The sequence below is a fragment of the Hibiscus syriacus genome, unplaced genomic scaffold (assembly GCF_006381635.1).
Source record: "Hibiscus syriacus cultivar Baekdansim isolate YM2019G1 unplaced genomic scaffold, ASM638163v2 tig00110597_pilon, whole genome shotgun sequence".
Lineage (NCBI taxonomy): Eukaryota > Viridiplantae > Streptophyta > Magnoliopsida > Malvales > Malvaceae > Hibiscus > Hibiscus syriacus.
The window spans coordinates 8132965-8150603 of NW_024062795.1; the positions used below are offsets into that span (position 1 = coordinate 8132965).

At 34.1% G+C, this 17639-nt stretch overlaps 2 protein-coding genes across 2 annotated transcripts; one reads left to right on the plus strand and one right to left on the minus strand.

Moving 5' to 3' along the window:
* The first annotated feature begins 11165 nt into the window (after positions 1-11165).
* On the plus strand, positions 11166-12512 carry LOC120134321. The gene has a single exon (XM_039150759.1). It carries the CDS (start codon positions 11166-11168, stop codon positions 12510-12512), a length of 1347 nt encoding a protein of 448 aa, XP_039006690.1.
* Positions 12513-13429: 917 nt separating this feature from the next.
* LOC120133839 (delta(24)-sterol reductase-like) lies at positions 13430-16291 on the minus strand. Its single transcript, XM_039150346.1, has 3 exons — positions 16263-16291; positions 14264-15539; positions 13430-14129 (listed from the first exon to the last, which is right to left on the minus strand). The coding sequence occupies exons 2-3, from the start codon at positions 15509-15511 to the stop codon at positions 13686-13688; spliced, it is 1692 nt and encodes a 563-aa protein (XP_039006277.1). The 5' UTR covers positions 15512-15539; positions 16263-16291; the 3' UTR covers positions 13430-13685.
* Positions 16292-17639: the final 1348 nt, after the last annotated feature.

A 17639-nucleotide genomic window follows, 5' to 3' on the forward strand; every position in this document is an offset into this window, starting at 1 on the left:
ACAATTATTAGATACCTACACCTTTTAATTGGATACTAGCAACTTAAATGAACTTATTAAGCCAATATTAACATTTTCCTTTAGGGGGGAATCGGTTCCCCTCTGGCATTCTGGAATTCTGTCGTTTGAAGGGGTATCGGTTCCCCTTGAATGGGTACCGATTCCCCTTGCCCAGAAATCATATTTCAACCCGAAAATTACTTCATTTTCTCTCAAACACTTCATATATCATCCCCTTTTTCATTCTTAACTCTAGTACACATACTTAAACCAATCTATATTCATTTATTTCATCTTAAACCTCAAAATCCCATCTTCCATATGAGATTCAAAAATCATACCAAATTTTCTATATATTCTAAATCCAATTATATCACTCCAAATCTCTTAATTTAACTATTGACAAGTCAAATTTAACTTCAAATTCTACTTATCAATTCCTTTCCAAAATTTCATATAAAAACTCCAAATCTTTAATCTCTCTTAACCCCTCCATCCTTTGTTTTTTAAGATGATTTAAGCTTTCCTTAAGCTTAGTTATCATCTAATAATCAAAACCCAACCTTAAAATCAACAATTCATTTACAAACAAAGAAACTTACCTTTGGCTTGCTCTCCCACGTATGAAGAAGAAGAAAGGAGAAGAGCACTCTGGAGAGTTCTCTCCCCTTTTCACGTGTATATAATTCCTTGAATGATCAAATGACCATTTAACCCTTAATTTCCTTTAATAATTACTAAATAACCTTCAATATATATTCAAATAATCATTGAATTATTTCATTCTTCTACTTTAGTCATCAAATTCTGAAACTTTACAATTTGATCACTAACCCGGTATTGAGGATGTTACAAATTTCTTCAGGTCGTCGGCGTGTAAGTTCGGCTTCTCTATTGACTCATCAGGAAAAACTCGGGATAACCATGATGGGCGGGTGATATGACGAGTGTACCGGCCTACATCATCGTGTCCGAATCGTAGACCAGTGATTAAGCAGAACTCCTTCCACCCAAAACAAGTATACACCGGTGGAAAATGAAACCATATCTCTTCCTCACCACATTTTATACTGTCGGGTAGATCGCTAGTCATGGTCTGAAGCCACAAATGGGTCAAATTAGTATCTCCACCCGGATGATGTACTCTCAGCCATGGCCCGAAGCAGGTTTCCTCAAACAATTTTCTTTGTGCAGGTGAAAACTTCAAAGCAATTGTAATGGCTAGGCTAACTTTATTCCTTAATGTCAATGAAGCCGAAAAAAATTTCTACAAAAACAATAAACATACCAAGTTAGATATACCAAAAACTACAATGTGAAGATATACCAAAAACAATAAACATAAAGAGTAATAGTTTATTCTTGAAACTAAAATTTGCAACACTGTTTTGTCTTTTGGTTGAAATGAAAATCGCAACGAGAGAATGACTATCACAACGCGGAAATGACTATCGCAACGAGAAATTAAAATCGCAACGCGAAATGAAAATCGCAATGCGATTTTGGTTTCACGTTGCGATTATCTCGTTGCAATTTTCATTTCGCGTTGCGATTTTCATTTCTCTCGTTGCGATAGTCATTTTCATGTTGCGATTTTCATTTTCATGTTGCGATTTTAAGTTTAGAAACTATTCTTCTTCTTCAAATTGAAACTTTAATGGATTGCATTACTTCAACCAAAAGATAAAACAAAGACAAATACTAACTTCACATGGTTAAAGACTAAACAGTTTAGCAGTATTGGCAGCAATCGAATGAATTTAATAAGAAATCTAAGTGAAATGGTTAATCTATTATTGAAATTACCAGTAAACTTATCATCAATTTCAATATGAAAAATCTAAAACAATGCAAAAATTTCAAAATAAAAATAATTAAAAAAACTAACCCTCGGAGGTTAATTTTCCATTTGTGAATGATTGTAAGGGATTTCTGACCGTGAATGGTTGTGAGGGATTTCGCCGGAGACGGGGACGGAAATCTTCGGAGATGGGGACAGATTTCGCCGTAGAGAGTGAGAGATGGAGATAGGACTGAGTTGTGATTTTAGGTTTTAGGTTATGAGTTGCGATTACGGGATATACTGTGGACGGTTCAGTGTTCCGATAATTAATATTCGTGTTTGGAATTTGAAAATAAAATATGCGTAGCGATTCTAATGGCGCTTTAAAAATCGCGTTGCGATTTACGGATACGCGTTGCGATTTTAGGTATTGTCATTGCGATTTACGGATACGCATTACGATTTACGTATTCTCGTTGCGATTTACAGATACGCGTTGCGATTTACGTATTCTCGTTGCAATTTACGGATACGCATTGCGATTTTACGTATTGTCGTTGCGATTTACAGATACGCGTTGCGATTTTACGGATACTCGTTGCGATAGTCAGAATCGCATTGCGATTTATATGTTTGCGTTGCGATTTTCATATTCGCGTTGCGATTCTGGAAAATCGCAATGCAAATTTGTACTATCGCATTGCGATTCTGGGAACTGATTTGCGATTCTGGAGATCGCGTTGCGAATTATCGATCACATTACGATTTAGTTGGTCATTTTGGCAAATCCAAAAAAAGTTGGTTAAAATCGTATATTATAAGGCATTTTTTTTCACTGAGGTTATTTTCTCTTACTAAAATCATTGTTAGAAGATTAGTTGATTTCCTTCATGAGATTATCACTTTCAATCAAACGACATTTATCAAAGGAATGAGCATTATTGATAATACCCTTCTTGCTCAAGAGTTGGTTAAAGGTTATGGCAGAAACTCTATCTCCCCAAGATGCGCTTTGAAAATCGATATTCAAAAAGCTTTTGACTCCATTAATTGGGGATTCATCTCACAAATTCTTAAAGCTCTCCAACTTCCTCAGGCTTTCATTGCTTGGATCGAAGCTTGTTTCACAGGAGCTAGGTTCTCCATTTCTTTTAATGGGACCTTAATTGGTTATGTAACATCCGCAATACCGGGTTAGTGACCAAATTGTAAAGTTTCAGAATTTGGTGACTAAAGTAGAAGAATGAAAGAATTCAATGATTATTTGAATATATATTGAAGGTTATTTGGTAATTATTAAAGGAAATTAAGGGTATTATGGTCATTTGACCAGAAAGATTTTTTTATAATTTTTTTTAAGGGTAATAAGCACGTATGAAGAAGAGTCCAGAGCATTCTTCAGTCTTCTTCTTCCTCCTCTCCACCGTGAAGCTTGGTATAAGGTAAGTGAGTCTTTAGTTGGTTAATTCTTTCGTTTTAAAGCTTGTTTTGATTCTTGGGATATTAAGAAAGATTAAGGAAAGCTTTAGGGGGCTTAAACCTCAAAGATTAACAAGTTATGAGAAATTAAGAAAAATGAGTTTTTAAGTGAATTTTTGATATGGAAGGAGTTAATAGATTGTGAAGTTGAATTTGACTTGTCAAGGATTAAATTAAGAGGTAGGAAGTGTTAGAATTGGAATTAGAACACATTGGAAATTTGGTATGATTTTTGAATCTTATATGGAAGATAGAATTTTGAGGTTTAAGATGAAATAAATGAATATAGATTGGTTTAAGTATGTGTACTAGAGTTAAGGATGAAAAGGGGATGATATATGAAGTGTTTGAGAGGAAATGAAGTAATTTTCGGGTTGAAAATATGATTTCTGGGCAAGGGGAATCGGTACCCATTCAAGGGGAACCGATACCCCTTCAAACGAACAAGAATTTCCAGTATGTCAAAGGGGAACCGATACCCCCATGGGGGGGAACCGATTCCCCCTAAAGGAAAATTGGGGATATAGATTTAATAAGTTCGTTTAAATTGATAGTATCCAATTACAAGGTGTAGGTATCTAATGATGGTCTCGAAATGTACATTTATGTAGATTCTACGCATAAAGCAATTCCGGAACGTTTAGCAAGTAAGATCGATCAAGGGAAAGATAAGAGATTGGATTTGGCTAGTGAGGCCAGGTGAGTGCATATTAGTTAGTTTATGGTGCTAAATGGAAACAAGACTTGCGACAAGTCTATTTCCTATGTTAGAATGCATGAATATATGATTATACGTATATGAATGACATGAATTGTATGTATGCATGAATATATGTGTTGACATGCTTTTGAATGTAATGTTATGAGAAGTATGTGCTATATAAGGTATATATATACATATGTGAAACTGAACTATGTGACTGCATGAGAAAGATATGAGCCATATGACATGATATAGGTGAACATGAGAAAGCAAAGTATGAGATATAAACTATGTGATCATAGTAAAATATAATTATATTTTTATATGATAAGTGAAATAAACTGGATAATATTGATCTATAGGATGAAGTGAAAATAGTACACCAACTAGGGGATTTGAACATAAATGATAAGATGAACGTATAAGATAAGCTAGATGGGAAAGATTCATAGGTTTAAATAAAACTATAACACATGGGTTGAATGATAGAAATTTGTGAAGTTATATGAGAAGATTATAAGAGCTATAAGAAATTTAATTAAGTAACAGATTAGATTATATATAGAAATAATAGAAGTGAGATATGTTTATAAGTCTGCCCTAGATGAATACGAAATATAAGAGTGCTATATGATTTATATTAGGATAATCTTGAGGATATATATATAGATAGATATGAAATGAAATGAAATGAGTTATATGAATACCCAATTATGTGATGAAATGGTGAATTACCTGAACATGTGAATATATATGTTTAAGAGAAGGCATACGATTAAGATATAAGCAATGTGACTATAAGTATATGCTTTAAGTGATATGACTTATAAGTATTTCTATTATAATGTTACATGATATGTTATGTATGTTAAAGGAATTATGTGATGGTATAAGAATTGATAGGAAATATATGTGAAAACAAGTATATGATACGAGACAAAACTGATGACTATAAGCTACGTGAAAGTGTTCTAGGTGTTTCGATATATTATATGAAGTATATGATCTTATGTGAACAAGATATGATAAGTATGTTTATATGAAAAAGGTGATTGGGTGAGAAATGATAAAAATTATATGAAAACATGACATATGTGACATGTGAATTATATGGAAATGATCTACGGGTAAGTGAACTACGTGACTATGTGATCATATGAAAAGAAGCTATGTGATACGTGATATGTGAAAGTGAATTACAAGTTTATGTGTATATTTGAAATGAAATAAATGATAACGCCCATGTTATGTGTCATGAGAGCTAGGGGTATAGTTGGCATGCCAAGAGTCGAGGGTTTATTCGGTTCTTTAGGACATATGTATATCCTTTGGAACCTGTGTGAAGTCTTGAAAGACACATACTTGATCCATAGTATATGTATATGATTCTTAAGGAATTCTACGTGGTCCTTATGGACATCATTCTACGGGCACTACGGTGCAATTCTACGGGCACTTCGGTGCAATTCTACGGGGCACTTCGGTGCATTTATACGAGCTGTGGTGACAGCATAGTGCACAACCTCTATAGACTCACATATTGATAGTTCTCACATATATACATGGGCTAATCCAGAGATATGAACAAATATAAGTTAGTGGTATGATAAATGCTATAGAAATTATATGATGTTGTGTGTATAGTGTTTGATTGAAAAAGTATGTGATTATATGATAACATGTGAATGATGAATTATGTGTATGTATGAATTTACTGCGATTAATCTGATATGATTCTATACGATATGAAAAATGCCTGGAATTGCTATAACATGATAGAACAGAACATGCATGTATCAATATATGTTTTAAAGTGCATTATAAGTGGTTATGCCTCACTAAGTCTTCGACTTAGCGTGTGATTGTTTCACACGTAGGTTTCGAGAAGAGTAAGGAGTGATGCGGAGCAAGACAGGTCAGTTTTCCTTACCAAAAGATCAGATCAGAAATATTTGATAAAGTATGTTTTTGGTTATGTATAAAGTGTTGGCATGTAATAAGTCATTAAGTACGAGCACTCTGATAAAGTCTGTATTTTGTTTTAAATAAAGTTTTAAATTTCCCGGGATTTTTCTTAAGAGTCAAGGTTTGAAAAGTCAATGTGACACTTCGGACTCGTATCAGGGTCGGATACGGGTTGGGGGTGTTACATTTAATGGTATCAGAGCTATGGTTTAGCCGATTCTCGGCATAAACCGAAGTCCAAAAGGTCATAAAAGGTGTACATGCCAACATAGATTGAAAAATTTCTGATCTGATAGTGTAAGGAATACGTTGTCTTGCTAATAAAATAAGAATAGTTTAACACAGTAGAAATCCGATCGTGATAATTTCGAAGTAAGTGAAAGGTGATATTCCTGATTGTGATAGCTATTCACTTGCCCTGGCCAGGCAGGATGAAGAGCGGACACCTCAGGAAATGCCTAGTAAGATCAAAAGTTGATTTCAGAAAGCTGAAATCATATCTGAATAATGATAGAAATTTTCATCGTTTGGAATCGGAAAAACGATGTAGAGTAGTTTTGCTATTATGTGAATAAGATAGAATATGGTGAACGGGTGTCACCATAAGAATGTTAAAAAGATCTAATGACGTGATGATTACGTATAGAAGAACTCAAGGATAAGTGCATCAGTGACAAGTGTATAAGATGTATATGTCAGAGCTTATGAGTTCGAAATGAAGGAATAACATTGTGTATAAGCCAGAGCGTTTATATGATAAGGATTTGCAGTTAAGACGGAAAAGTTAGCGTTAGCTAACAAGAATATGCGATGGAAATGTACTGGAATTATAAGATATAAAATATTGTCAGGATATGATAACTAGATCTGCAATGGATCTGGATACAGTTGCATATTTGGATCATAATAATGAGGTATAGTAAAGGAAAAGGAAGTAAGAATTGGTATCTTTAAATAAAGCTGAGAATTGATAAGAAGAGTTTGAGAATGTGTATATCGATGATCAGATTATAAGACACAGGAAGTCAGAATGTTGAGTTTGAGCAAAAGAAATTTCAGGATGTATGAGAATAGAGGTGAAATTGATAAGTTGAGTAAGTGAATTTTTAAGATAATTTCGATTTGACAGGATGTATGTGTTTGGTTGATTAGGGTTTGTACCCTAGATTGAACATATATTATTGACTAGCTGTCAGAGTAAAAGGGATAGAATAATAGGATTGAAGGAAAAGATAAAGTTGAGTTAATTGATTATGATGTGAATTTGAATATGGTTGTATATTCTGAGCAGATAGCTATGATGTAGAAACTGAGATAAGTGTTTGCATGGAATCTTCAGGAAGAAAAATACAAGTATAAGAATGATAAAGAATGAAGTTATGTATAAGAAATGGGATATTAAAGTAATGAGGATGCAATGAAGATTGGTACATAAAGATGAGTATAAGTAATAAGACAAGAGTATGTGAACATGAAAGGAAATATATGATTAATGTATAAGGAATAAGGAATAAAGAAATGAAAGGGATTGATTTAAAGGATCATATACGATAAATATGGAAGTACAGAGGACAATTTTTGATATGGAAATAAGACCAGTGTGCAAGGTGATGTGAAAATATTGTTTGACTCCTTAAAGTATATGTTTAATCACATTGAAGAAGATTTAAAGTTGAGTTTTGGTCAAATGATGACGAAATACAAGTTTGGTATGGTTATAAGGTAATTAAAGATTGATAAAGAATTTGATTGATTAAGGATTTTGAGTGATAAGAACTGATGCTATTGGTTATATGATAAGTAACATGATAAGGATGTATAAAGGAAAAAGGTAGTTGAAGAACTAAGAGAAAGAAGGATTAAGTAAAAGAAGTAACATAAGAACATTAGAAAATATGTTCTTACTAAGTTGTTTAGTGAAAAATTCGAGGACGAATTTTTTTTTAAAGGAGGGGAGATTTGTAACATCCGCAATACCGGGTTAGTGACCAAATTGTAAAGTTTCAGAATTTGGTGACTAAAGTAGAAGAATGAAAGAATTCAATGATTATTTGAATATATATTGAAGGTTATTTGGTAATTAAAGGAAATTAAGGGTATTATGGTCATTTGACCAGAAAGATTTTTTTATAATTTTTTTTAAGGGTAATAAGCACGTATGAAGAAGAGTCCAGAGCATTCTTCAGTCTTCTTCTTCCTCCTCTCCACCGTGAAGCTTGGTATAAGGTAAGTGAGTCTTTAGTTGGTTAATTCTTTCGTTTTAAAGCTTGTTTTGATTCTTGGGATATTAAGAAAGATTAAGGAAAGCTTTAGGGGGCTTAAACCTCAAAGATTAACAAGTTATGAGAAATTAAGAAAAATGAGTTTTTAAGTGAATTTTTGATATGGAATGAGTTAATAGATTGTGAAGTTGAATTTGACTTGTCAAGGATTAAATTAAGAGGTAGGAAGTGTTAGAATTGGAATTAGAACACATTGGAAATTTGGTATGATTTTTGAATCTTATATGGAAGATAGAATTTTGAGGTTTAAGATGAAATAAATGAATATAGATTGGTTTAAGTATGTGTACTAGAGTTAAGGATGAAAAGGGGATGATATATGAAGTGTTTGAGAGGAAATGAAGTAATTTTCGGGTTGAAAATATGATTTCTGGGCAAGGGGAATCAGTACCCATTCAAGGGGAACCGATACCCCTTCAAACGAACAAGAATTTCCAGTATGTCATAGGGGAACCGATACCCCCATGGGGGGGAACCGATTCCCCCTAAAGGAAAATTGGGGATATAGATTTAATAAGTTCGTTTAAATTGATAGTATCCAATTACAAGGTGTAGGTATCTAATGATGGTCTCGAAATGTACATTTATGTAGATTCTACGCATAAAGCAATTCCGGAACGTTTAGCAAGTAAGATCGATCAAGGGAAAGATAAGAGATTGGATTTGGCTAGTGAGGCCAGGTGAGTGCATATTAGTTAGTTTATGGTGCTAAATGGAAACAAGACTTGCGACAAGTCTATTTCCTATGTTAGAATGCATGAATATATGATTATACGTATATGAATGACATGAATTGTATGTATGCATGAATATATGTGTTGACATTCTTTTGAATGTAATGTTATGAGAAGTATGTGCTATATAAGGTATATATATATACATATGTGAAACTGAACTATGTGACTGCATGAGAAAGATATGAGCCATATGACATGATATAGGTGAACATGAGAAAGCAAAGTATGAGATATAAACTATGTGATCATAGTAAAATATAATTATATTTTTATATGATAAGTGAAATAAACTGGATAATATTGATCTATAGGATGAAGTGAAATAGTACACCAACTAGGGGATTTGAACATAAATGATAAGATGAACGTATAAGATAAGCTAGATGGGAAAGATTCATAGGTTTAAATAAAACTATAACACATGGGTTGAATGATAGAAATTTGTGAAGTTATATGAGAAGATTATAAGAGCTATAAGAAATTTAATTAAGTAACAGATTAGATTATATATAGAAATAATAGAAGTGAGATATGTTTATAAGTCTGCCCTAGATGAATACGAAATATAAGAGTGCTATATGATTTATATTAGGATAATCTTGAGGATATATATATATAGATAGATATGAAATGAAATGAAATGAGTTATATGAATACCCAATTATGTGATGAAATGGTGAATTACCTGAACATGTGAATATATATGTTTAAGAGAAGGCATACGATTAAGATATAAGCAATGTGACTATAAGTATATATGCTTTAAGTGATATGACTTATAAGTATTTCTATTATAATGTTACATGATATGTTATGTATGTTAAAGGAATTATGTGATGGTATAAGAATTGATAGGAAATATATGTGAAAACAAGTATATGATACGAGACAAAACTGATGACTATAAGCTACGTGAAAGTGTTCTAGGTGTTTCGATATATATATGAAGTATATGATCTTATGTGAACAAGATATGATAAGTATGTTTATATGAATAAAGGTGATTGGGTGAGAAATGATAAAAATTATATGAAAACATGACATATGTGACATGTGAATTATATGGAAATGATCTACGGGTAAGTGAACTACGTGACTATGTGATCATATGAAAAGAAGCTATGTGATACGTGATATGTGAAAGTGAATTACAAGTTTATGTGTATATTTGAAATGAAATAAATGATAACGCCCATGTTATGTGTCATGAGAGCTAGGGGTATAGTTGGCATGCCAAGAGTCGAGGGTTTATTCGGTTCTTTAGGGCATATGTATATCCTTTGGAACCTGTGTGAAGTCTTGAAAGACACATACTTGATCCATAGTATATGTATATGATTCTTAAGGAATTCTACGTGGTCCTTATGGACATCATTCTACGGGCACTACGGTGCAATTCTACGGGCACTTCGGTGCAATTCTACGGGGCACTTCGGTGCATTTATACGAGCTGTGGTGACAGCATAGTGCACAACCTCTATAGACTCACATATCGATAGTTCTCACATATATACATGGGCTAATCCAGAGATATGAACAAATATAAGTTAGTGGTATGATAAATGCTATAGAAATTATATGATGTTGTGTGTATAGTGTTTGATTGAAAAAGTATGTGATTATATGATAACATGTGAATGATGAATTATGTGTATGTATGAATTTACTGCGATTAATCTGATATGATTCTATACGATATGAAAAATGCCTGGAATTGCTATAACATGATAGAACAGAACATGCATGTATCAATATATGTTTTAAAGTGCATTATAAGTGGTTATGCCTCACTAAGTCTTCGACTTAGCGTGTGATTGTTTCACACGTAGGTTTCGAGAAGAGTAAGGAGTGATGCGGAGCAAGACAGGTCAGTTTTCCTTACCAAAAGATCAGATCAGAAATATTTGATAAAGTATGTTTTTGGTTATGTATAAAGTGTTGGCATGTAATAAGTCATTAAGTACGAGCACTCTGATAAAGTCTGTATTTTGTTTTAAATAAAGTTTTAAATTTCCCGGGATTTTTCTTAAGAGTCAAGGTTTGAAAAGTCAATGTGACACTTCGGACTCGTATCAGGGTAGGATACGGGTTGGGGGTGTTACAGGTTACTTTAAAGGTGCAAGAGGTCTAAGGTAGGGAGACCCTCTATCCCCTTATCTTTTTGTTCTAGCAATGAATATTTTATCTCGGATGCTTAATTTATCTGCGAAAGAGGAATGTTTGGTTTCCATCCTAAATGCAAGAAAATTGGCCTAACTCATCTATCGTTTGATGATGATCTAATGATCTTTTGCAAGGGTAACATTGAATCTGTTGTTGGCGTACTCACTATTCTTGATCATTTCTATGAAATATCTGGGCTTAAACTGAATCCTTCCAAATGTGAGATTTTTGCTGCGGGGATTACATTAAGAACTATTGAGGAATTAAAACTGATTACTGGGTTTCATATTGGAATTCTTCCTGTCCGTTATCTTGGTATTCCTCTTGTCACCCGTAAGCTTACCGAAAAGGATTGGCAAGCTTTAATTGATAACATCAAGCTCAAGCTTCATCATTGGACTGGGAGAAATCTCAGTTATACAGGCAGATTAGAGCTCATTAGATCAGTCTTATTCAACGTCAAAAACTACTGGTGTAGACAACTTGTTTTGCCAGCTTCAATCCTTAAAAAAGTGGAACAGCTTTGCTCAAGGTACTTCTGGAAAAGAGCAGATAAATCTGCTGCTGGTGCTCGTGTGAGCTGGGAAATTATTTGTCTATCCAAATCGGAAGGTGGCCTCGGACTGAAGAACATTAAATCTTGGAATAGAGCTTGTCTCATTAGTCTAATTCAGAAAATATTAGCGGGAGATGGATCACTGTGGGTTGCATGGTTAAAGGCATACGTTTTTAAGGAGCATGACTTTTGGCAATTCCGAGCTGCTGCAAATGTAAGTTGGAGTATCGGCATAATATTAAAATCAAGGGCTGAAGCTCTTTCAATTCTTTCAGTCGGTTCTCCGCAAGTAAAGGAAATTTGGGACTTGATTCGATCTAAAGGGCAAAATATTTCATGGCATAAAATAATTTGGTTCCCATTGCATATTCCGAAGTTTAGTTTGATAGCTTGGATGGCTTTACTGAACAAATTGCCAACTAGAGACAGGCTTCTTCGAATGGGAATTAATACTGACGGTATTTGTGTTAATTGCAGCAACTCAAACGAGACAAGGGACCATCTCTTTTCGCACTGTTCACTAGCAACAGATCTCTGGAACTCAATTTTGAACCTTAATGGGATGAAGACTACTTATTTATCATGGGAAGATATGGTTTCGAAGGCATGTTCATCATGGAAAGGGAGGTCTCTTCTTACTACCATTCTTAAACTCTCTTGGACTGCTTTTATCTACTCTTTGTGGCAGGAAAGAAATAAGAGAATATTTCAAGGACGACGTAGAACGATCGAATGCTTGCTCAAAGATGTTAAAGACGTTGTCGGAATCCGCCTCAGGAGAACTAATATTAATAGACTTGATAATACGAACTTAAGGCTTTGTAAGGTTTGGGGTATAGTCTAACCAATCATTTTGTAGGCTGTTTATTTGATTCTTTCGTTGTAGATTGGTGGATTGGTTGTAATTAAACCTTGAGTTGGGTAATAAAATCATAATTATCCAAAAAAAAAGCTTTACTTCTACTATTATTAAGACCCGTTCAAAGATTTCAACAAGAAATGTAGCACTTTCATCTCAAGGAGACCTAGAAGAATCTTTGTCCTCAATTATTCTCACCTTCTTTGGCTGCCCATATTTTATTTCCTAGCCTTCGCAATTCACCTAAGAAACAAAGTGATTTTTTTTCTTATTCTATATGTTAAGATTCCAATTCTAAACTTTTAAATATACATTTTTAAGGTAGATTATAAGAATTAATTTAATTTTCTAATTTAGTATCATCTCATTTTAAATTCACTTAAAAGATGGTAATAGTTGTAATGGATTCAGTACATTGCCCAGATTAAATTATAATAATCATATTTTTTTTTCATTATCATTGATCATTTCTGATTTATTAATTGATTAGTTCTAATATAATATTATATAGACTCGTTATAAGATAATTTGTTTTCATTTATAACAATAAAATTGAATAATATATAAAAAAAAAACATAAAAGATTATAAAATTAATTCCTTAAACAAGATCAAGAGTTCAAAGAACAATATTCATTTTAAATTATCTGATCAAAAGATCAAATATCAATGGTTAAAGCAAAAATAATAAGAATAATAAAGCCGTTACCATCTCTATAAAAACACTGATTAAATCGATTAATGTAACCAGATGAATTAAAAACCAAAGTTCTAACAAACTCAAAATGTGGTTTAGGACAAAACTTGCACAGGTCTAATTTTTTTTAAGGAACCGAAAATTTTGCTTTATTTCAAAGGCATGCATCTCCATGCTGGTGCAACAATCAACACACTAAACTAAGAAGAGAGTCTGCTCTAGAAATCTAATTGTTGAAAGGTATTTTGGTGTCATAGCACCCGCTGCATACCCAAAGATAACCAACCATAACCATAAACCGTTCAATAACATTAACCTAATCCATCGATGCTTTAAACATATCCGATGCCGACACACTAAATTCGATGAGAGAAATACTAAAACAAATAGACAAAAAGGCGATGCAAGGATTCATCACTGAATGCGATATATTCTACCGAAGATCATTACCTAAATAGTTGACTAATCAGCTTCGGCATACCCGGTTTCAAGGTGGGCTTGTTCGGCTTCTTGCACTTCCTTTTCGGTCTTCCTTCCTTTCTTGCATTTGTAGTACACGCTCATGAATGTTCCTACTGCTCCGTACTTCTTACGGACATGCTCGTAGAGATCGGCATTGAACATCTTCCAGAAATCCTTCTCGTTCAGCTCGGAGACAGCATACTGCGGCTGGAAACTGTGGTTTTCAATCATCCATTTCTCCATCTTGCGAACTGCCTCTGCACCATCAAACACTTCACCCCTCAGCACAGGGCCCGGTGCATAGTAGACCCCCACATCTGTGTACATCTGAGCATATTGTGTATCGCCCTGTCTGTGATGATGCTCGAAGCCTGGTTCAGGATACACCATTGTCTTGACTGGAAGCTTGAAAAGTCGGTGTGGGCAGAGCCAAATGGGATAGATCTGGAGAACCAACAATTTATATATCATTCCCTCTTAAGAAATATATTAACCTTTAAGAGTGAGATGGATGATAGCAACATAAAACAATGGTGAGGTACTAAATGGAAAAACGAGTGAAAGAACATAGAATTTACCTCCATCTCTCGGTCGACCCACTCAAGGGCATCCCCAACCTTGTAAAGAGGAACAAGCATGTCTTGAATGACATGCATCTCATGGTAATAATTTCTTATAGCTTCGCCTTGAGTAGCCTTGAGCAAGGAAACCTTGGGTGGCATCAACCATCCCAAAAGAAACCTAAACCAAAATTGATCTCCGAATGGAAGGATGAGTTTCCCCTCCCAATACAAACATCTTGTGTGCCTGTGGTAATACTCCCTTGTCGGAATGTACTCTACAAACTCTCCCTTCTTTAATGCCGTCTGTGCGTGTTGGTAGAACCAGGTTTTAAACCACCAACCTATGTTGTTAATCTTATTCCCCTTCTTCTTCGCCTCTTCTTTTGAGGCATATCTCCCGGTCATGAACACACCTTCAGTTGGTGTGTAGACCATGCCTTCTACAAAATCGGGAACTTTCACGGGATTATCCTGATCACCATCTCTGGGTGCAAAGGAGTCCATATAACCCTGTGCAAGCTCTTTCAAATTCCCCACTACGGGAGTGTAGGTCACCTTCATGTATTCTTTAACGGGTATAAGTTTGATCTCAGCAGCAACAAGAAAACCGAGGGTTCCTTGAGACCACGGGATAGCATAGAAGAGATCAGAATATTCATTGTCCTTGGTAGCTCTAACAACACGGCCATCAGCCAAAACTATCTCATAAGCTACAACTGTATCAGAAAACAGGCCATAAATGTGGGAGCTTCCTTCAATCCCGTAGCCATTGATGAGACCACCAACTGTAAGATCATCAAGCTCAGCAACCACAGCAAGGGAAAGATTCATTGGAACAGTGACTCGAGTGATCTGCCCCATGTTTACAAGTGGTTCGACTCTTGCAATCATTCTCTCCTTATCGATTTCAAGGATGTTACGGAAGGCAGACAAATCAACTTCATAATGGCGAGCTCTCTTGTAGTCTACATTCCGCATTCCAACAGCAACCCATGGTTTACGGGCTGTACACACAAGACCATCCTTTTTTGGATCCCTCTGCTTGAGACGCTTCACTATTTCCTTAACGTTTTCGTCATGTTCCTTCTGACGCTGCTTGTAGGACTTCCTCTCAGATCTGACATCTCCAACGTATATGAGAAAGTAATACAGTGTGGAAAAAGGAAGGACAACAAAAATAACAAGAATCCAGCGGAACTGGACTAGGAAATCGACCAAGCCCTTCTTCCTTTTAGGGCGAAGGGGTGCTTGAAGATCCGACATTGTGGAAGTGAAAAAAGGCCTCTTCCTCTGCAACAATGACGATAAAATTTAAGTAAATGCAAAACGAGGCATACACCATTTACATTTCAGGAATTTCAGACTTCTAAATGTAACAAATTAGCTTCCCATGATAAAATAATAGATTTAGAGTATTCTTATTAATCCAATTAGCTTAAGACCTCAGATCTTCCCGTGTTTTATTATTTTTGCCTTTCAAAGCCGAACAGGCACATTTCTTTCCATGGACAAACAGAACCATCAGCACAATAATCTAATAATCACATAGAACAGACAATGCATTGACCATAAAATTACAGTAAAAGTTCCAACAAGTGTGAAAAAATAGTAGTACTAAACATATATCTGGAAATAACAAGTAAGCGACAATATCAGATTCAAAAAATCAAAGATAATAATTACTGTTTTGTTTTCCTAGAAGACAGTAAAACTTACTGAAGAAAAAAAAATCTCGAATTTAAGAGCAATAAACAAAGCATTATAAAGTAGGAGCAACAATATTTACTTCATTTTTTCTCATTTCCTCACCAACTAACTAGAGATCTAACAATCAAAAGACACGACAAGAGAAAATCCGAAGCAAACAAATACCAAAGAAGAACACTATTCAAACACTGAAATAAACAAAACAGATTCAGTTTATTTACTCCATTTTTTCTCGGTAAACAAACAGACAATAAATTCAAGACTAAAAAGACAGCAAAGAGAAAACAAGAGAAAGCAAGAAGAGACTTTAAGCTCCGAAGAATCGCCGACAAAGGTTAGATATGAAGAGCTTTTAGTGGAGAGCAAAAACAAAGCTCAGTATAAATACAGAGATAGTGAGCTCAGCTTCACCGTGCTTCGCTTGCAGTAGTGAATATTTGTTAATAATATCTGAATTACCCCGTTTTTTAAAAAAAAATTACGCAAAATAAGGCGTTTTTACCAATATATAATCCTCAAACCCATTAATTATCTGTCATACATACTCTCTCATAATATTATTGATCTAACACTCTTTATGATAAAGTGTGGATCACTCTTTTTGTCTAAACTGACGCCACATAAGATAAGACATGGATCATCATTCGTGTCTTCACGAGATTCTGTCCTAGCTGATGCCACGTAAGAGAAGGTATGAATCGTCATCCGTACCTTCACTGAACCTTTGACATATACTGAAGGTGGATTTAAAAGGACATACGTTCCATGAAAAATATTGACATAAAAAAATATTGACATGACATCATGTGAGAAGACGTGTTTAAAAAGACATGTCTTCCAGGTCTACATAATCCCCCAAAGCATTTTAAAAAAAAATATGATTTAAATTTTTTTAAAAATAAAATTATAAGAACTAACATCGTAATTTAATGCATATTAGTTATATGAGTTGAAAACCTTAATGGATTAGTTTATATAGACATATTATAGTGTTTATGTTATGTTAATTATATGCGTATTTATTATATAATAAATAAGCGCGCCACATAAATAAATAATTGCGTCACACTATTTTATAATATTTATAATATTATAAATAACCACATTATTTTATAATATTTATTATTAAGGTTTATAAAGATAAAAAAGTCAATGAATAAATATTTTAACTTTATGTCACATTGTTAAGAAACATAACTTGTCTATATAAACTAACCACATTAAGGTCTTCAACACATGAAACTAATATGTATTAAATTACGATGTTAGTTCCTATAGTTTTATTTTTTTAATTGTTTAAAGCACATATTTTTTTTTTAAATGTTTTGAGGTATGATGTGGACCTTGAAAGGCATGTCCATTTAAACGCGCATTCTCACGTGGTGTTATGTCAATATTTCTCATGGAATGCGCGCTTCATGATCCGCGCTTTCCGTATATGTCAGAGGTTCAGTGAAGACGCGGATGACGATCTGTACCTTCTCTTATGTAGCGTCAGCTCATATAGAACCCCACGAAGAAGTGGATGGTGATTTATTTTTTATCAGAAAATATACTAAATCGATAATATTAGGAGAGATAGTGTCTTACAAGTAATTAATGAGTGTGAGAGTGATATTGTGGTAAAAGTCGCAAAAATAAGACAATTAATTTGTAATTAATTATATTTTTCTTTTTGGAGAAA